The sequence below is a fragment of the Aythya fuligula genome, chromosome 25 (assembly GCF_009819795.1).
Source record: "Aythya fuligula isolate bAytFul2 chromosome 25, bAytFul2.pri, whole genome shotgun sequence".
Lineage (NCBI taxonomy): Eukaryota > Metazoa > Chordata > Aves > Anseriformes > Anatidae > Aythya > Aythya fuligula.
The window spans coordinates 2531954-2552384 of record NC_045583.1 but is presented as its reverse complement, the minus strand read 5'-3'; the positions used below and the strand labels follow the sequence as shown (position 1 = coordinate 2552384).

The 20431-nt window shown below is 50.5% G+C and overlaps 1 protein-coding gene across 1 annotated transcript in view; it reads right to left on the bottom strand.

Annotated features, from left to right (window-relative positions):
* Window positions 1-1690: 1690 nt before the first annotated feature.
* The window catches only part of LGR6 (leucine rich repeat containing G protein-coupled receptor 6), a 125462-nt gene continuing 106721 nt past the window's right edge, over window positions 1691-20431 (bottom strand). Inside the window, exons 9-18 of the mRNA XM_032203143.1 lie at window positions 20328-20399; window positions 20095-20163; window positions 19032-19103; window positions 16126-16191; window positions 13861-13932; window positions 12233-12304; window positions 11774-11899; window positions 9491-9651; window positions 4583-4663; window positions 1691-4189 (exon numbers count right to left, since the gene is read on the bottom strand). Coding sequence (XP_032059034.1) covers window positions 2952-4189; window positions 4583-4663; window positions 9491-9651; window positions 11774-11899; window positions 12233-12304; window positions 13861-13932; window positions 16126-16191; window positions 19032-19103; window positions 20095-20163; window positions 20328-20399 — 2029 coding nt within the window. The 3' untranslated portion in view covers window positions 1691-2951. The remainder of the gene's footprint in view (window positions 4190-4582; window positions 4664-9490; window positions 9652-11773; window positions 11900-12232; window positions 12305-13860; window positions 13933-16125; window positions 16192-19031; window positions 19104-20094; window positions 20164-20327; window positions 20400-20431) is intronic.

Below are 20431 nucleotides of genomic sequence, written 5' to 3'. Positions count from 1 at the left end.
TTGAGCTTGCTTGATGAGCTCGATGATGCTCTTGATGAGCTTGCTTCTCATCGTTTGCATTTCTGTGGCCACAGCAGTGCTGCCGTCCTGTGAGTTCTGAATCATGGCTCAGGCTTCCAGAAATCACAATGCTGGTGGAAAAAACAATGAGATTGAAAAAATAATACCGTAGGGTGCTTGCTTCACTGGTTTTCTTTCAGAGAAGTTGCACGTCTACAGCCATGAGGGCTGGACAAGTGAAAAATTGACATCCGAGAGTGCCTACAACTGTCCCTACATTGTCCTGTTAGACAATGCTTCCGGGTCCCTCAGGGCCAAAATCCTCACTCAAATATGTTGTCTCTCCCCTTCAGGGTGTCCTGACACTGCCTTGCTGACGTGCAGGGGAAACCTCAAAGGTGCCCAGCCCTGACAATGGCTTCCAGAGAAGCTCCACATGTCCTCCAGCTAGCCAGAGGGCCTCTGCCTGGAACACGCTGCATCAGCCAAAATGTCACCCACATGGCGGCGTGGCCATGTTCTCCTCCCTTTCAACGTGACCTGACACCTCTTTGCCCTTTTGCTCGCTCAGGATGTTGCAGGCAACATATGCAAAGCTCCTGGCACCCTTCGGTGTGCCAGAGGGGCCCAGGACCACCGGCTGAGCAGGGATCGCCCACCCAGGCTATCACGCTGACTGTGCTGGGCCTCGCAGCCCAGCTCCACTTGCCCAAAGAACGCTGTGACACCCTGGCTGCTCCCTGGGGCTGCTTGGCAGCCAGACCTCTGCCACCCAGGAACTATCTTGCTACAGGGAGGGAGCCCAGACCTAAACTGCTTTATCCTTCTCTTAGTTGCATACATCCCCTTCCCCTAAAAGTACCTTGTCCTTTTACAACACAGCTTTTCACAGGGCATGTGCCATTTCCCTGCTGGCACCAGTCACAGAGGGCAGGTACTGCTTGCATGTCCCCTGACATGACTCTCCATCAAACGCAGCTGCCTTCCAGTATTCTAGTATTTTTAATGTGATGAGCATGAGAATTGATTTTGATCATCCGTCGGATGTCAGAAGTCTGGATCAGGATTCGAGTACTACCACAGGGCTTACTTTTCATAGCTCCCACCCAGACTCCATAGCAGAGCTTTGGATTTTGTACCTAAATTTGGGGTTCCCATTCTCTTCTCTAAGCTTTGGACCTCATTCCTCTGATTTATTGCTGATCTCTTGAGTCGTTCTTCTCAATATAAGACTACAGGGCTAACGGGCAGAGATGGGAAGCAGAGATAGGCTCTGGCTGGGGAGTGTGTCTTTGCATAGAAGACCCTTTTCTATGATGTCCCTAAACTGCCATGCAGCAGACTCCATCCTGCTCGTGAGCTCAGACACTAGATGCAGCCGAGATGCAGATCAGGGGGTGCAGCCAGGGGGCCACAGGGTCTAGAGAGGGACACTGGTGTTGTGATCCTGCTGCGTAGTGGCAGGCGGTTTGGCTCATCCCTCTCAAGAAGAGGGATGGTGAGGATGGTGCCAGCTCCTGTGAACACAAGGCAATTCCATAGCCTTCACTCAAGCAATTCAGACAACATCCAAGCCCCGTCAGCCCTGGTTTGTCTGGGAAAGGCAGGCAGACAGCTGCTGAATGAACCAACAAGGTGCTTTTCACATGCAAGAGGACAGAAACCAGCCACTGGTCAGCAACGGGGCTCATTTATTATCTCACAGGAATGAATGACTTATACAGCTGCAGTAATGTCAGCAGAACCAAAGCTTTGCCCAAGGCCTGAGCTCTGGCCGTGGGGCTCTCTGCTGTGCTGGGCAGCAGTGGGAGGGACTGTGATGGAGAGGATGGATTTGGGAGATCCCTGAGCTTCAGGGAGCAAATTCAAGACTGTTCGCAGTGGCCTGTGTCCTCCTGACACCATCGTCCCACAAGGCTGATTTCTGTTCCCTCCTCAGAATAGGGGACTGGCTGTTCTGTGGGGGGACCCTGTACCCCACAACTGTCAGCCCCTTGCAGGAGTGAGGTTTGGGGGCAGTGAATGAGCCGGGCCCCATCCCTGCTGCACCTCACCAGGAGCCAGGCGTGCGAAGGTGGAGGGTGCGATGAAGATGGAGGGAGCCCTGTGTCCCCTGGGCACCCTGGCCAGGTGACCTCAGGCAAACTACATAGGTTTTTCTGGGGAGGAATTTGGATTTGGCTGCTTTGGGGTTCTGAGACCCGTTGTTAGACACGGAGGGCCAGACTGACAGAAGGGCTGAGCATCCCCAGCTCCTGGTAGTGACTCAAAGCTTGGGTCCTGCCTAATGGTGAGGCTCTCAGTGGGTGAGGCAGAGCCTCCCAACATGGAAGCCATCCAAACCTCAGGCACACAGAGTGCACCGCTTGTAACCCATTTCCTCTGCTTTTCCAGCTGATGGTGTGAGGGAGACACAAACCCACTGCCAGGGGCCTGCGGGGCCTGCAGAAGACCCTGGAAGACAAGGCCTGGGGTCCCTGTGGGTGGCCGTATCATTACAGACAGCCACTTCCACATTACTTCTGCCACAGAGCAATGGCTTTTGTTTGCTGAGATGTCTTTGCCTCGAGAAGACACGCTCGATTTTGCTGCAGGCTCCTCCTGGCTCGTGGTGCGTCAGGATGACGAGGAGGAGGCTCTCCCTGAGCCATTTCCTGAGCTGGTGGGGCTCTCTCCCACACAGTCCCTAGCAGGGGAAACACATGCGCAGGGGGTTTGCCTCCTCCCTTGGCCAGCCCTGAGTGTCTGGAGCTCAGTCGGAGCCCTTCCAGGCGAGTGGCAGCTGGCGGTGCGGTGCCTGTTGCCCAGGCATATATGTTGGGGGGGTGAGGGTAGATGGGTTGTACTGGGGCTTGACACGGAGCAGCCTGCTGTCACCTTGCTGGCCACCCAGCCCTGGGGCTGGCCCTCAGTGTGTGGTGTGGGGCTGTTGGGCATGGCTACTCCGAGGTTTATAAGTGAGACGTGTAGGGCGGCGTGGGTGGGGAGGGGAAGAAGGCTATCCGGAGGCTGCTGCCGGCTGGATCTCGGCTCTCTGAAGCAATCAGCACCTCACTGTCATTGAGGCAGGGGCAGTGCTCGGAATAGCCCCTCTCCTTCCCCCTGGTGCCCACCCTTTGCTGGCAGGGGACAAGCGTCATGGAGGGGAAGCTGTAGCTGTCGAGGATGGGGTGCACTCCCAGGGGATCGGGTGTCTCGAATATGTGGTCGATGTCAGAGAAGCTCACCAGAGCCTGGGTGGAGTCATAGGAACTTTTCTCCATGTCGTCGACCCCACAGGACTGGGGGTAGCTCCCCTTGTCTTGGCTTTTCTGCCTCAGCAGGCGGAGATCATCTCTGAAGTGGGGGTTGAAGAGCAGGTAGAGCAAGGGGTTCAGGCAGGCGGGCAGGGGCAGGACCACAAGGAGGATGGATTTGATGACCTCTGGGGTGATGAGGAAGAGGTTGAGCGTGGAAGAGAAGGTGAGGAAGGCCACTGGGCAGTAGAGGAGGCAGTTGGTGAAGATCAGCCAGGCCACATGTTTGACCATGGCACAGTCCCAGACAGCGCTGAACTCCCCCTTCAACAGGTTGCAGTAGAGTCGGATGTAGGTGCCCGTAATAGTCAGGAAACAGAGCATGTTTGTCATCACTAAGGCCACAGTGAAGCCCAGGGTGGCGGGTTTCCCATCTGGGATGGGATACGGGAGGCACAGAGGGGATGCTCCGTATTCCCCAATAGAGAAAAGAGGCAGAACTGCAGCCACAGAGGACAGCAGCAGGCAGCAAAGGGCTGCGGCCTTGACCTTGCCTATGGAGGGTGCCTTCCTGTAGCCCCGCACACAGGAGACTGAAATGCTGCACTGCACCGCAGCCAACGTCAGCAGAAATATGGCAGCCTCGGAGGCAAACACCGACAGGAACCCCGTCACCCTGCAGCCCGTGCCAGTCTCCCACCTGGCGCCGAACTTTGCGAACTGGCCGTAGGTCAGGGCGTCAACGAGGGCTAGCATACTGCAGTAAATGCCGGTCAGCATGTTGGCTCCAGCTATGGAGCCGATGACGAACTTAACTGGAGAGAGGTAGCTGGGAGAGGCAAAGACAGCCAGGATGACCAGCCCATTACACAGCACCGAAACCAGAACAATGACCCAGACTCCCAGGCGGATGATCCAACTCTCGAAGAGGTGATCACAAGGCTTGAAGGGACCTGAAAGAAAACAAAACCCAAAGTTAAACCAAGAAGTTGCCACGCTGCTCTAGCGGTGCTGCTCAGCGCAGTGGCCAAGTCCCAGCCCTTTCCTGGCCCCACCAGCCCAATGCCTAATGAATGCCACAGGCTGGAAAGGAGCATCCAACAGTAACCCCCCTGGTCAGGGATACAATGCCGTTGTTTCCTCCTTGTAGGAGGGCAGTTACATCCAAGTGGGAGAAGGAAGTTGTCCTCTTCACTTGTCCCCAGACTGGCCAGAGCCCAGCATTTCAGGCTTGTGGTCTTCATGGCTGTGAAACACTTCAGGAAGGGTCACGGGAGACTGGGGATTTAGAGCTGCTTGAAGGAGTCCAGCTGTGTTCAAAGAAAAAGGTTTCCCTGGCTGCTCACCGGGGCTGGGTGTGCACTGAATAGTGGGGTGCAGCTTTGACTCCTCAAGGTCCAGCTGGAGGTCATCCGCATCTAGGTCATCTGGGAGAAAAGAAGAGAGAAACAGTGCTTGAAGAAGAACGAGCAGGGCCATCAGGGCTAGCTGGGCCAGATGCTTTTCTCACTGCCTGTCCTCAACATAGACCTTCCCAGCCACTTCCCAGCCCATTTGTTCAAAGTATCTGCTGGTGCCCAGTTTGTCCCCTGCAGTCACTGCTGGGAAAGAAGAAGGCATGGGGATGTTTTGTAAATGTTGGCGGGTTGCAGTGTGGCCAACCCCTCTGTTTTTAGGCTACTCCCAACATTTGAAGCATAAGAACCCCAGATCCCAGAGTTGTGTGACTTGCAGATCCCTCCTCCCAGCATGCTGTATAAAAAATAAAGAAATGCTCTAGCCTATGTGGTTACAGAAAACAAAGCCTTCAAATGCATCTCATAAATGGAAGCTCTCTGGGAAGGCCTTGTCCGATGTTAGTTCATCAACTTTGGAGCTCTGTTCAAAGACAACTCTCAGCCTCTACTTGCAGCACAAAATTGTTAGCAACTGCCGCTACCACCAAATGGCTCAGCAGAAAAAAAGACAGAGCATCATTGCTTTATTTCATAGCCTATGATTTCTTGAGACTGTAGTGTCGTGCTTGCAACCCTGGAGGTTCCCAGTCCTGGGTTTGCTTAAAGGCAGACTGATGCTCCATGTGTGCAGCCTTTGGATCCATGGGATTTATGAAACCAGACGGCACTGTGCTCAGAGCCCAGCCAGCACCCACATCCCTCTGGAGCTGCACCCTGAGCAGTGCTTGGGTGCTCCGAGGGTCAGATGGAGGTTCCCTGGCTGAAGGAGAAGCTGCTGGAAGAGAATTGGGCAAGATCTCAGATATGTTTTCCATGTGCCTGTGGGCCAAAATCATGGTGTAGGTCACCACCAAGGAGAATAGCATCCTCCTAGTCTACTCCAAGACATGCTTTTCTGCTTTGTTTCCTGTTCCCTCTCTGAAACCACTGCAGTTTCACAGCACTGGGAAGGGCACAGTGAGGACAGCTGCTGTCCTGCTGCACCATCCCCACCCATGGCACCAGCACAGCCTTTTGCTCCCAGCGGGGAACGCCGGAAGGTTTTCTATGGACAGGAGGAAGGGGAAAGACTTTTTTTTTTTGGTGTTTTCTGCTCGCCTGATAGCCAGGGAGCTTGGACCAGATCTGTGGCTGTACAATGAACTCTGCATCGGGTGCTGTGATGGATGCTGTACCCAGCCAGTCTGTGACAGCTCACCAGGAAGGTGAGTTTTCACAGCGTTGAAGATGTGGCTAACCGAAGTGGGTTGGATGCCTACTTTGCTTTGAAGTGGTGCCTCTCATGAGATCTGCTCCCTGCCTGTGCTTGAAAACATGACTGGGATTATTTGATTAAAGAATGATGACAAATAATGTACTATCTTTAGTGCCTCCTGACAAGCATTGTGGCTTTCTCAACTTCAAGTGAGCTTTGGAAAAAAAAAATGCCATTTTTAAAATCTGTCTGTATAAGTTGAAATATTACTGCTGTCCTGGAGTCTGGCAAGAAAACCCTCACAGTGGGATGGAAAAATATTTCCTCCTTGTATTTTATAGTCTTATAAATCTCCAGTGTCTTTTCCATCCACAGCGCAGAGGCTGTGATGTGCAGCCCCAATACTCAAATCAATGTGGAGACTTGCACTTTCTGTGCCCCCCTGCCACCCAGCCCATGGTAATGTTCAAACAAAATCTGCCCCCATCCCTTTTCTCTTCAAAAGACCAGAATGCACAAGGGATGATTTTAAGTGTAGATTAAACATTTGCATGAGGTGAAGGCAGTGATCTTTTGTTTTGCCTGGACTACTGAGCTAGCTGTGAATTGCAGAGTAATCCTCGGCCAGCACAGCAGGATTCAAAGCAGAAAATGTACCTCTCTCTGCTGGAAATCAGTATTTCCCCCAGCCTGCGAACTGTTGATAGTTGAAAATGACTTTTTTTGTTCTATCAAGGCAGACTGTATTGTTTTTGAAGTAGCCCTTATTTATTACAATTTTGCCACAGCACCTCCACTTTCTGAGGCTTTGTGGAAAAAACAACTTTGCTAGTATTGTCCTTTCAGTTTTAATGGTTCCCAGCAGGCCGTAGGAACAGTGAAGTGGGAGGAAAAGGAGGAGAATTGCTGGAAAAAGGGTAGAAAAGAAAACATTGGTCTGGATGCTTCTTCTCATTTTGTATTGTCTGCCTTAGCAAGGGCAGCACCACTTAGGTTTTGCAGATAATTGCTCTCTTCCTTGGAGATAGGGCATGGGTGGCTGCAAGGGGCCTGGACAGGTACTTTTGGGGTACTTGAGTAACCTTCTTGAATGACAGAAATAGGAAATGAGTAGCTCTAAGGGCCCTCCAGGGCTTGCTGAACAGTTGCAGAAGTTAAATGGCTTTACAAGCTAATGGAGATGCTAGACACTAAAGCAGTGTCTTATTGTCAAGGATAACCATCCAAGTGTGTTCTCTTCTCGCTTTCTGTAGCTTTGTTCCCTTATTGCAAACATATGCTTTTAAGTAAATATATCCCCTTCTATCCTCAAACCAGTCGTCCCCAAGGGGGTGCTGGGACAGTGAGGGAAGTGCCCCACAGCAATGGGAGCATTTGCACTTTCCCTATCCTCCCTCTGCAGCCAGTTTTGGGAGGGTGGCAGGAGGGATCGGCCGGAGAGCACAGTGTGGCCGTGCTGTGTGATGAGCCCCCGAGCCATCGGGGCTGCTGCCCAGCCACAGGGGACGGGCTTGGGTCAGGGGCATCTGCTAAAGGCCACCAAGCATAATCCAGAAAGGCATAATCCAAGCAGCAAAAGTTTTGGAAACTTCTGTCGTGACAGAGTGACCGAGTGATGCGATGACACGCTAAGCACACTCCTTTGGCCCTCAGGTGGCTGTCAGCTGGACGTGAACGGACAACCTTGGGTGGTGTCCCCCAGGTGGCAGGTGGTGTTCCCATATCTCCAGGGCCCTGGGAGGGTGGGAGAGAGCTGCCAGCCCTGGGGTCCATGAAGCCTCTGGCACCCTGCGGTTGGAATTCAGATGCTCGCTTGGGCGCAGGGCTTGGCTGATGGCTGGGATATGCTGGGGGCAGCACCCGTTTCTCATCCCCACACAGCTGGTCTGGGACCAGTCACCTCTCACCATCCAGCTGTGAGGTTCTGCGGACTTTTTTGTAAATGGGTCCTCAGTCCCTTGCTGGAAACGCTACTCGAGGACAAGAGGGTCTGGCTATCTGGAAGCGTGCCCCGTGCCTCTCAAGTTCTCCCACAGCACCCAAGTGCCCTGACAAGCCTGGTGTACACTGCAGGGAAAAAAAAAAATGGAGTGATTTTCTTGTAATGAGGCCACTTTCTCTCTTGCAGGGAAGGAATGTTTGGGAGCTTTTTTCCTCCTTAAGGAGGAACTGTTACACAACTCATATAACAGAGTTAAATACCACTGGTGGCCATCTGAAAGGAAGCATTGGGAACATAAATAAAGCAACAATTAATTAAGTAAGACAGCAACATCACAAAACCCTAATCGCCAAGAATAGCCCATGTGTTGCTGAATGGCAGGGAGAATGATCCGTGAAAGCTGTGCATAGTGAGAAAGGACGTTCTTCTGCATTCCATGTTTGTACGGCTGTGGTTTGATATTTCAGACAAACCCAGTGCTTTAACATCTGAAAATGTGGGCTTTTACGAGCTGTTAAGAGTCTCATCTGGCACATTTTAGAAGCACTCAGCATTCCCCTCTGGTCCTAATATCTCCTGAGCACACATATAATCCATGGGATTGAGACTGGTTTGGAGGCCTGTGGAGGGTGTTGGTCGCTTGTCAGGGCCAGGGCAGCGTATGCTTCAAGACAGCAAATAGCTTCAGCGTTTGGTGACCAGAAGGACCAGGTCTGTAAGCAGCACTATGGTCCCTGGCTGCAAACCAGGTCTCTTCACAGTTTCATTGAAGACACTATAATTTGTTGGGCAAACACCCCAACTATATGCACAAGGATCATTAAAGTATGGGCTGCATTGATGATGGAAAAACTAACCCGGCGGCGAAGAAATTCCTGCAGCAATGACCTTAACATACGCCTCCTCTGTACTGTCTGCCCAGCAACAACCACCAGTCTACCACGCTTCCTGAAGCCATATCATGCAAGTAGGAATCACACTTGCTAGCCTCTGGTTGGACTTTTTACATTGCTAAGGCTTATTCTTAGACCATGAAGGATCAGGACAGGGCAGATGGCAGGAGCGAGGGACGCAGGGCTTGTGACTCACTCGCTGGCTGGGTCAGGAGGCACAGATCCCCTGGCTGTGGCTGGGTGTGAGGTGTTCCCAGGAGCATGTGGGCAAAGTGCAGCTGCACCACTCCTCAGGGACTTGGTCCTCTCCCCATCTCCTGCAGGCACCAAGCATGATGTGGTTTTGCCTACAGGGCGTTTCAGACCTTGGAAGTGCATGTGGCCTCTATATTTACACAAGCATATAAACAAATACAGCATCCAAGCTGTGTCCTGAAATGATATTTCCACTCTCCAGCAGTTACAGAGGGGCCAAAGGAGCTCATGATTTTCTTTGTGTTATTCTGAGATTCCCTTGTAAAGGGATCAGACCAGATTTCATCTTGGAGCTGCCGATGTGCTGTGGGTCTGTGGGTGCAGGAGATGTGCTTTGCACGCTCCTCGGATAGCCATGTGCAACAGATTTCATGGGGGTTTATGCAGAAGTACATTTTGGAGCACAGAATAAATTGACACTGGAACAGAAAGTGCTGTTCAGCTTCAACCGTGGAGCCACTTCTGCCACGCATAGTTTAGCCCTATACTGTGCTCACTGTATTCCTACTTACAGTGGTTATCAGCATGACCTGGAAAGAATTCCATGGTCCTCTTGTGGGGATCTTCCTCTTCAGGGCTCATGTCTTCTGCCTCCCATTGGTTGGACACCTTGAAGAAGCCACTGCAGCTTCCATAGGCACAGCACTGGTAGGCGTAAGGTACCTCTAGGACTCTGCGAAGGGGGAAAACAGAACTTTTAGGTGATCTGACTCTATTGCTTTGCATTTTGTGCTTAATTTTCATGTGCCAAAGGGCAACTTGATGGCTGATGGCTACCCTGGAGCAGGACTTTTCTATGTTGAAAGGGACTCCAGACAGGACAGAGTGTGGACCCTAATCACGCCACAGTGCTTCCAGGTTGCCTCACTTTTGGTGCTTAAGATGCTGTCTGTTTGTCATCAAACACCAGGTTTGGAAACCACTAAAGTTCCTGGATAATTCCTCAAAACCTTTGCGTGGTTCTCCATAGACTGACATAGCCTTGCTCTCCCATGCCTGCTAGCTATATGCCGTAAGCACAACCTCTGCATGTGGAGTTTTCAGTTTTTACCCCAAGACCATCATTTTGCTGAACATCCTTTCTTTTGTTCAGGACAAGGAGCTTCCTAAGAGCTTAAGCAAGTGCAAGGACCCTCTTTACTTGTTGCTGAAGGTCAGAGATGCACCTCCAGGCTCTAGTTCCATGACCAAGGCTCACCCCTGCCAGTCAGGGCAGGGGAATCTCAGGTATCTTAAATGTAGCAGGTTATTTTACTGTCTGGTTGCCCTGAAAGTAGAATTCTTTGTTGTCAATTACAGTATGTATTACAAGGTTAATTAAACAGCAGCTGAACATCATCTGGATGAAATACCAGGCTGTCAGTGAGAAGTTGCATCTTCTTTAAAGATAGAAAACTCCCGCTTCCTTGCTGAAAGCCAGAAAGACTGCCGATGAAGTCAAAGGAACCTCAGGTTTTCTAGACAATTAAGATTTTCTGACAAGATCAGTAAATATGGTGAAACTCTATATTCTAAAAATATGCTTTTGTTTTAAGTTCCCAAACATTTCTGGCTGAGCCCCGGGACGCTATGGAAACTCTGTATACAAGCTTGCTTCCTGTTATAAGCTCCAAATTAAATCCTATTATTGAAAGGTGGTAGGGAGATACAGATCCTCCCGGGATGGTTAAGAATCTTTCTCAGATGATTCCTCCACACATATGTCCTAAGAATAAAAATACTTAGTGGCAGTACCCCAAAATTTAGGGAATGTTAACGGATCTATTGCCTGGCTTGCTTCAATGCACCACTCCCTCAGTCTTGGTGTCTCTGGTAGAAATCCAAACCAGCCCCACAGATGTTAGTGGAATTGGTTCAGAGGAGGAATGCTCCTGGAAGTGCTGAATTCGACCCACTCTGCTCAGAGGACTGCCATCCTGGGTGTGGAAAGCCCTCCAGAAGCTTCTGGGATCCCCTGCCATTTGGAAAGCAGTCATGCAGCAGATACCAGCCATGATGAGTCAGAATAGTCACAAGAGATCACGCTGCAGCCGCTACTGCCAAGGCAAACCCAAGTGACAGATCAATGCTTTTCACAAGACCTGAGCTGTTAAGCCCAGCACTGATACAGTGGCCTTTGAGGATTTGCCTAAAGGTGAGGAGCTCCAGCCTTGGGAGCCCTCGGCTTGTACTGGATGGCTGGAAGCATCAGCTCATGCATCCTTGGCTCCCAAGGAACTGCCTGGAAGACCCATGCAAAAGATGGCTTTACCTGGGGAAAATTTGAGTCACCTGCACTGTAGGCCCCTTATGTGCTGTGCTGGAGACCCACTGCTAAGATAGGGAAGGGAGAGCCAGAGTCTGCGGTGCAGCACTGTACTCCAAGCTTTTTGCAGCCTTGTCTTGCTCTGTTTGACCCCTTCGGGCTCCTCATTAATCCATAGCAGACAAGACACGGCCACACAAACAGAGTTTACTGAAGGAAAGCTGGATGTCATTAGCTAGGACTGGCTTCTGGGAATGTTTTCCATTGAGAGAAGCCCTGAGCTGGGCCTGCTCCATGCTTTCCGCTTGTGTGTGTGCGTTTGGGGATGGGGGTGGCAGGCCCAGAAGCGCATCATCGCTTTCCCATGGAAGACTTTGAAAGATGAGGCTTGTTAGCAGCAGATGAAGCTTCCTCAACCTATTGGCCTGAAAGGATGGAGGAAAGCATGAGATAAACAAGGAAAGCAGGAGGCTGATTGATATAAACAAATACAGACTGCATCAAGAGCCAGAAGGGAAAGAGTGAACAAGGCCCAGGGCACAACCAGTACCTCATTTTGGGGAAGCTCTCCTTGGTGAAGGGCTCAGAGAGCGCCGGGTTGCCTTGGAGCTTCAGATGGGTCAGTCCACCCAAACCATCCAGGGGCAGCGTGACCAGCTGGTTGTCAGTCAGGTCCCTGTGAAGGAAAAGCAGAGAGGTAGAGCGCGGTCAGGTTGTGCTGGTGGTATCTCAGCCATCAGTGGCTCAGAGAGGCATGCTGTCTCCTGCTTTCTTCCCAAAATGTGTGGCTGAAATGGGGCTGGGTGCTGCATGAGCCCAGGGTCCTCTGGAGTTTAAGGGGATACTGCGATCCCTGGGGGAAATGAGGGGCAGGGGTTAAGACCCATGCTGAGAGCTCTGTGTGATGTTTACTTCCCTGTGCACATATCTGCCCCATGCATCTGTTTCCCTGGGGAAGCCCCCACAGCAGGTCAGGTATGACTGGCAAAGAAATATCACCGCAACTTACAGCTTGGTGAGAGAGTGCAGCGTCACAAAGGCTTCAGGGTGAATAAACTGGATGTAATTCCAGCTCAGGTCTCTGCAAGGCAAGGACAGGCCGGTAAGAGGGGTGCAGAGCAGGAGAGTGAAGCTGCTGACACTGGCCTGGGCAAGGGCTTTGACGCAAACGAGTGTGGAATCTGTAGTCCCTTGGTTGGCAGTGAGTTCTGTCTCATTGCAGCTCCCTGGAGGCAAATGTTTGAGTCTGTATCTGGGTAGTTTCTAACAGAGTAAGCAGGTTTCTTGGTCTGCCCTTAGTGCCAGAGCATCTCTGAAGTGGTCACGCTGCTGGGCATCCAGAGAAGGACAAGGACAAATAAGTTCAGAAGCTGTGTGGAAGGTGAACCAAGGCCATCTGATCATGTTGCCTGTCACGTGCAGTTGGACGGGTATGGAGAGGATTCACTGAAGCACCTCAATAACCTCATACCCTCTGTTTCCATCTCACCTAGAGGTTTCACCTCCCTCTGTCATAAGCAGACAGGAATCAGGATGTCAGGAACCATTTCTTCTCCCTCTAAGGCTGACTACCTGAGCAACCTGCCACATCTTTCTACATCTCTCCCATGCAGAAGGGAGCCAGGGTGCCAGCCCAGGTGTGTGTGTCACACCGCAGAAGGCTGAAGCTGGGTAAGATGAACCTTTCCTACAGGCACCCAGAGACAAATGCTAGAACTCACATGCTCAGTTGTGTGTTGTGTGACTGTCCTGTGACAGCAGCATGCTTGCATTTGTGTGCTGCCCGTGGTGTTACATGTAGTACGTGAATGTTCCTGTGCAGTTGTGGTCCCATGACACACACGGATCTCTGGGAACGGTGGCCTATTAAATGACACTCAAATTGCTGCACTGTGGGAAAAAGCTTCTATGCGATTCAGTTCATTGCCTAGCAGAACAGTAAATAAAGACCATCTGCACTTGAAGGGCTCTTTCCATACATCTCAGAGAGAATCACACCCTACAAAGCTTTACTAGCTTCTGAAAGGTGCCAAGCACTTAAGAAGTGAGCTGTCTATTGCAAGGTCACTATGTGCGTATGGTATCTGCATGCTTGTGTGCACTTAGTACAACTAACATGTTCTTTGAGTTTTATGGAGACAATTCCTACTTAAATGAGATGCTCTGCATTGATGTGAGGCCCAGGAGTGTTCCTGCATGGCCCAGGACTAGGCTGCGTAGGGAAAAGGCTGCTAGAGCTCATGCACACCGGGGTAAATCCCTGCCATGCATCAATGTCTCTAAGGGCATTTAGGAGTATGTAATACTTGAGTTGCAGTGTGTGGTAGCGCATGTGGTGTGGAGTTTCTGTATGTGTGGGCAGTAAGCCTGATGTGCAAGGAGTTCATTCACAGGGGTGTCTGCATGCAGAAGTGAAGCCAGGGAGATGGCTTGAGCCCTAAGCACAGCTCCTCTGTTCTGGAAGGGACTGGAAGTAGAGGAGGGACTGGACAGCTTCAGACAGAACGTGAAGCCTCAAAACAGAGACGGAGTGGGGCTGAGAAACTCCACATCAGCCTGGCTCAGTGCTCACAGTTCCCCTTCCCCAAGCAAAAAGCCCGGTCATCCCCACTGCCAGCCACAGCTGGTGGTACTTACATGGAGCGCAGGGCCATCAGCTGCACAAAGGTGTCTGCTCTGATTTCGTGGATCCTGTTGTGCTGGAGGCCACTGAAAAAACAGAAACTGGTCTGAGAAAATAGCTGAAGGCAGCATTCATACTTCATGGGGATCTTTGTCCCTCTGCAGCAGAAGCAAACTATCACAGAAGAAGTCATTTGTGTCTGGAAAATCTGCTCTTATTTCAAGGGGTAAAGAGCAGGAACAAAGCAGCTCAACGCCATTCTCTCCCATGGGCAGCTCCAGGGCCCAGGCAACCTCTTCTTTTGAGGCCATAGTGGCATTTGATGTGCACTGGTTAACGGTTCCCCTTTATCTCCAAAGCTGCACTGGTTCCCTGCTCTGCTCCACCCCGTGCCTGCCTCCTCCAGAGCCAAAGAGGATGGCTTGGAGCCAACAAGTCAGCAAACACAACCCTGTGTCACCTTCAGGACGGTGAACATTTTTTTTTCTAAGTTCCTCAAAATTGTGATTTCCCTGATCTGCAGAAATGTGACCTTCTGCAAGGGGCAACAGCCACTGCTTCTTACTCTACCCAGGGCATTTGTTGGGTAGCTAGCCTGCCTTTAAGACTCAGAAATGGTCTTGAATCATCTCAGACTTGCTCACAAGGACCTATAAGCAATGGCTGTAATGATTCAGCTGGTGCTTGGTCACGTACTCACGTTTCAGAGGCAGCAGCTTGAGGCTCTTGCATCTAATCTACTGGTGGTTTCTCAGTGTCCCATGTAGCCAAAAAGGCATTGCTCATCCTTCTAGTTAGGGTTTCAAATGAGAGGGCTTAGGAAGCTCTGCACAAATTTGGGGGTCTCAGGTAGAGGGGCACTGAGTGGGAGAGGGAAGCAGGAGTATTGGGGCAAGTCAGTGAAAAATAATTCAAGGATATTTAGCTGCAAGGGACCACCTGCATGTTGCAGGTAAAAACCTGCACGTTGGCAGCTACAGCAGAGCGACTGGCACACACAGGGTGTTTGCATACCAGGCTGCACCACCAGACTTATTTTCAGCTTATTTCCCAGCAGGAATGCTGGTATCAGGTGGGAGTGGGTCTTACAGATGATAACAATGGGCTTAAGGGTTCAAATTCTTATTCTGTAAGAAAATGTAATTTAAAACACACTCTGTCTGACTTCAGTAGACTGAAAGAGGGATTTATTATGCTTTTATATTGATGTTAAGACTGAATTTGGCATATTATGAGATGCTGTAAGAAGAAATTTAGGTACCATGTGTAAAATTACAGGTTTGGAATTCTGGAAGTTTGTCACTATTTGGATACTTCTTTTATTTTTTAAAACATGTTCTATTTTTATAAATAAAAATACTTCCAGATCTAGCTCTGTCCTCAGAGCTCCCAAAGAGGCAGCAAGAGCTGTGTGACTCCAGTTTTCCTGTGATTTCACAGCGCCCAAATGCCTGGCTTTGCAAAGGCTGGATGAACTGCTCTGGGTGTGCAGGCTGCAGTGTTGCAGGGAGCAGGGACAGCCTCTCGTGGTATTTTTGTGGGGATGCTGCTCCCACACATCAATTCTTTCAGATTGCAGAATTCTGTAAAAGCATGGAGTCTGTTATTTTGATATATATATATATATTTCCTCAAAAAATATATATATATTCCTGGTATATTTATATACTTCCTCAAAAAGGGCAAGAACTTCTGTTAGTTGGGTTTGCAGGGTTTCTAGGTTCAGGTCTCTGGACACTTTAAACTGAGCATGAATAACTGTGTCTTGGAGCAACGGGGGTGCATCCCAGGGCCCAGAGGAGACCCAGATCAAGTGCTATTCATAAACAAAGCATCACTCTCCTCCACGAAGTGGCAAGCCCTAAGCAGTGTGGGTGAGAGCCACTTTGCACCTATGGTATGGGCCCACTCCTTGAAGCAGCTGTTTATGGTATGGCATGGAATGGGATAAATCCCATTCTTGATTAGCTCATGTCTGGAACTTGAATTAGCAAAGCAAAATGTCAGTGCTGTCACATCCTACTTCTGCTTGCCGTGTCTGAGACCTCTGAAAAACCTCAAGTGAATTAAGCTCCTATGCACAGGGAATGTATTTTTATTCTATATTTGCACAAGGGCAATGCGTGGAGCTCTGTCCCATTTGCAGTGCCAACAGCAAGTTACAGTGCTCAGCCCTCCCAGTGCTGGATGATGGCTGGGTTTTGTGTTCGGGGGCTGCCTCTCCCTCCAGGAGTGACCCCTTTGCCCCAGAGCACGGTGCAAGCAAGGTCTCTACTCACAGCTCCTCCAGCCGCTGACACCGGTGGAAACTGGGCAGCTCTTCGATTTTATTGTGCGACAGCTCTCTGCAGGGAAGAAATCAGCATGGAAATGTTAGGAAAAAAAATAAATCAAAAGAGAGTGCCCTTGAGCCCTCTCTTGGGAAGCAAGTATTGCCGGAGTGGGAGGGATGATGCCTTCCCATCCTTAGAAGTGTTCAAAGCCAGGTTGGATGGGGCTTTGGGCAGCCTGACCTCGTAAAACATGTCCCTGCTTCTGGCAGGGGGGTGGACTGGATAATCTTTAAGGTCCCTTCCAACCCAACCACCCTATGATCCTATGATTTGATGCTTCTATAATTCTTTCTTATGATTCTATGACTTATACTGAGCACAGCTAAGAGAACAGGACCCCCAGGTGAGGAGATCTGCACTCTGCACACACCTGACACTGGCTCCGAGCATCTTTGTGCTCTGCAAGCATTGTGCTGTGGCTCACCCACTCACCCAGCCCCAGCCCAGCTCCCTCCAGCACAAGCTGCAGACCGTAGGAGCTGCTTCTACAGCTGGGGGTGGGTTTTTCCTCAAGGCCATGCTCCTCCCCAGCTCCAAGTCAACCGTGAAATGCATCCCTGCCAACTTCTGCTGTGCACAGCCGTGCTTTCCTGTGCCAGAGCTCCCATCCTGCTGCTGTGGATGGGTGAGCGCACAAAAGCTGCAGATGTGCTTTCAGAGCCTGGGGAGGTTTTGGCCAGCCGAGCAGCCAGCCAGCTGCCTTGCCTCCTTCCTGGCACAGCAAAGCTGCCTGCCTATCGCTCCATTTGGCCTTTCCCTGCATCTCCCCAGGGAGAAGGAAAGGACCATGGTACAGGCAATGTCCGTACAGGACGTTACTGACTCTGAGCATCCTTGGCCCCTGTTTGTTCAAGTGCTGCCACTTGAAAATGATTCCCAGCAAACTCCTGTTCCTGCTCCTGCATGGCCCTGTGGGATGTCCAAGGCAGAGTGACTTGGTAGGCAGAGGAAAAACTATCCTGGCACAGCTTTGATATGAATTTATTAAAACCAAAATGGGCTGAGTGAGGGGTAGCACTTAAAATCATCTCTTTTCCTCAGTGCCAGGGCCTGGATTGCTGCTCAAGGGAAAGGTGTCCCAGGGGAAAGATTTGTATCTGGCCTTTCTTCCAACTCCCTATTTCTGCCAATATTTTACTACTAAAACATTTAAATTATTGTTGTTTTATTGTTATTATTATTTTGCCAGCCCCCTCCCTACAAGTGTTCTGTGGTGGGAAGGAGAAGGAAGGGAAAAACCAACCCAAATTTTGGTGTTTGGCTTTGGAGACTGTCCCCAAGTGCAGAGAAAGAGCTGCAGCATCAACCACTTCTCACTGGTTCTCATAGGATGGGTCCCACAGCCACTGTGCAAGATCTCTGCAGACAATCTGCAGCATGAGGTGAGCAGCAGGGGGGCGGCAGAAACACGGCATTAAAGATATCGTCTCTGTTCAGATGTGCCACGGTTGTAATGTTAACCTGACGAACCGCCAAGGGGCATTTAAAATGGGGGAAAGCAGCAGGAACAACCGCTAGCTCTGAAGGGACAGAAGGACAACACATTTCAAAGGCAGGAGAGATGTAAACACGCACAAACATTGGCCCATATGCCCTCTCTCCAAACTCTGAAAGCATTGCAATTAATGTCAGCAAAATTAACTGGGAAAGAGGAAGAAGGAGCAAGGTGGGGTGTCCCCCCAAAAAAGCTTGCTCACAAGGAAGGGCAGACATGAAGTACAGGCTCTGCTGTGAAGGTTTACAGGCTGATAACTTGCAAACATAAACTGAGCACATGGGACCCTATAGCCTGGGCCATTCCAAAGGCTACACTTTGGTGGCAAGATGTCCATTGAATTGGTCCAGATGTCTAAAGCTGAGAGATCTTCCCTACAGGGACAGCTGGAGCCAAAATGCTGTGATCTGCTAAGTTACAAATTGTATCCTTTTATTTTTATGCTTTTTTTCTTGTTTCCAACTTCTGTGATCAGGAATTCACTCCTGTTGCTTTCCTGGAACAAACTTGTTTTCATTTTCAGCTTGCTTGTATAAAGACTGATGAGAGGCAAGCCTCCTTCTTGCCCTAAGGCTCCAAACTTGTATAAATCTGGCTCATGACTCACTTCCTGAGGATGTCTTTGACTGAAGAAAAGGTTGGGGACCTCAGGAATAAGGGGTGTGCTTCCTGAGAAGATGTAGGAGTCAGTGAGGAGCTGATTTCATCATGTGCCAGCTTAAGAAAAAAGCACCTTCTCCCACTCAGCATCCTTCAGTGCCTTGCTGAGCAGATAGGGCCAAAGCAATGTGGAGACTGAGAGAAAAACCCCAATCTGCCACTGCTGCACTGTGTGAAGGACCACAGCTGGGGCCAGGAGGCCCTGCAGGTCTCCACCTGGTCAGGTGTGTTCTCTGCTGGGGTGTGAAGATGATGGCACTTGCTGGAGCCACAGTGGCAGGAAGACATTGTCTGAAATGTGACTTAACCCTGTTTTTTGTGATTTGTATAGCTGAAATGCTGCTGCTCTTCTTACCCGGTGCCCGTTGCACCTTCTCTATCCTCTGCATAGGGCAGACAGTTCCTACTGGTGCAGAGCAAGCAGGAGACAAATGTGGCTGTGCATTATTGCTTACAGCCATCCAGAGCATCACACTGGGGCTATACTGGGATGGACAAGGCAAACAGGTTCAAGAACATGTAGAAGTCAAGGTAGTATCCAAGAAGGTGGTGTTTTCACCATGGGAAAGGTAACAGGAACAAGAACCATGGGATGATCTTCTATAGCTAGTCCCCCTGCGCTGGACAAGGAGAAAGCCTGGGTTCTGACAGTGCTTTTCTGAAGACAAGACAGGACAGAGAAACTTATGTTACTCACAGGACTCGGAGGCTGGGCAGCTGCTGGCACATCCCTCTGGGGAGTAAATGGATGCCTGCCCGGGTCAAAGTCCTAGAGGAGCGGAGGAAAGAGAAGAAACGGTGTTGGTGAGGGCCAGAGCACAGACTCTGCTACCCGCAAGCCCAGCTACCAGCCCCACATGGTGGCAGGAGAGACAACATCAATGAGATAATGAAATACCCGGAGAGAAACAAGAACTGACTTGGAAAATGGGCACTGCTGCTGGACCTGGTAAAGGTGAATGTGCCTGAAAGAAATTCTGGGACACTTCTGGGTACTGAATTCACTGGTGTCCTTGGCCATGCCCAGGGCAGGTGGCTGTGACCTCCGAGGCACACTCTGCTGTCCCAGTTTCCCATTGTCCAGACTGGTGATCTGCCTTGAGCCACAACTGCCTCAGAAACCTGTGCATGGGGGGATGGATGGCATGTCCCTGGCTCCCTGCAGCAAGGCATGGCTAGGCAGGGCACACTCCTGGGCCCAAGTGCTCAGCAGTGCTCCAAGTTTGAGCACAGCTCGTGGACCAGTGCCCTGCAGAGGAGAACCACGGGTGGCTGGAGACAGCATGTCCTCCAGGTGCCTGATCTCCTGGGTCTGGGTGTGTGAGGATGGGGCCAGACTAGCTGTGGAAGCCTTCAGCCCAGGCAGCAGATGTGTGGCAAACACAGCAGATATTTTCATCCCCTGCACAGCACTGCCAGTGCTGGTCCCGGGATGGGCAGCGAGGCACTGGATCTCAACAGACCATGCTGAAGCACTGCACCCAAAGGCTCATTCCTTCACAGACACAGAAGGAAAGGAAGAAAATAATAAATAAATAAACAAAAAAGAAAAAGATCAGAGAATGCTCAACAGTACCGAGAGAGCAACTCACGGAGAAGAAAGCTGCTTTCAGGAGCCACAGGGGTGAAACGAAGCAGAGAGGTGAGTGACCAGGGAGAGGCAGAGCACTGCAAAAGTTGTCCTCACTGAAACAGCCTGGACCGCCTTGAAGAGGGAAGAGCACAAATAGCAGGGTAAAAGGGAGAGATTTGCCACTCACAAAACTTCTAGGCTGGTGGTGCCTTTAAGGTCTGGGAATTCTTTGATGTCCGTTGCACCGTTGAGTGACCTGCAGAGAAATGAGGGTGAAGTGAGTTGGGCAGAGGGCCCAGAAGCAAGTGCAGCCGCCCGAGGTCCCAGACCCAACTGCTCCCAAATGTCATGGTGGCAAATCTGCTTCCTTGCACCCAGAGGAGTGCGTTACCTCTTTGAGGATGTGTTTGGTGAACTTACAGAGTGTGTAGCTTTGGCAAGTACTGGAAAGCAGACTGTCCAACAAACTGGATGGGATTGTCATAGAAATGGCTGCAAAGGAAATGAGTAACTTGTTAGATTCT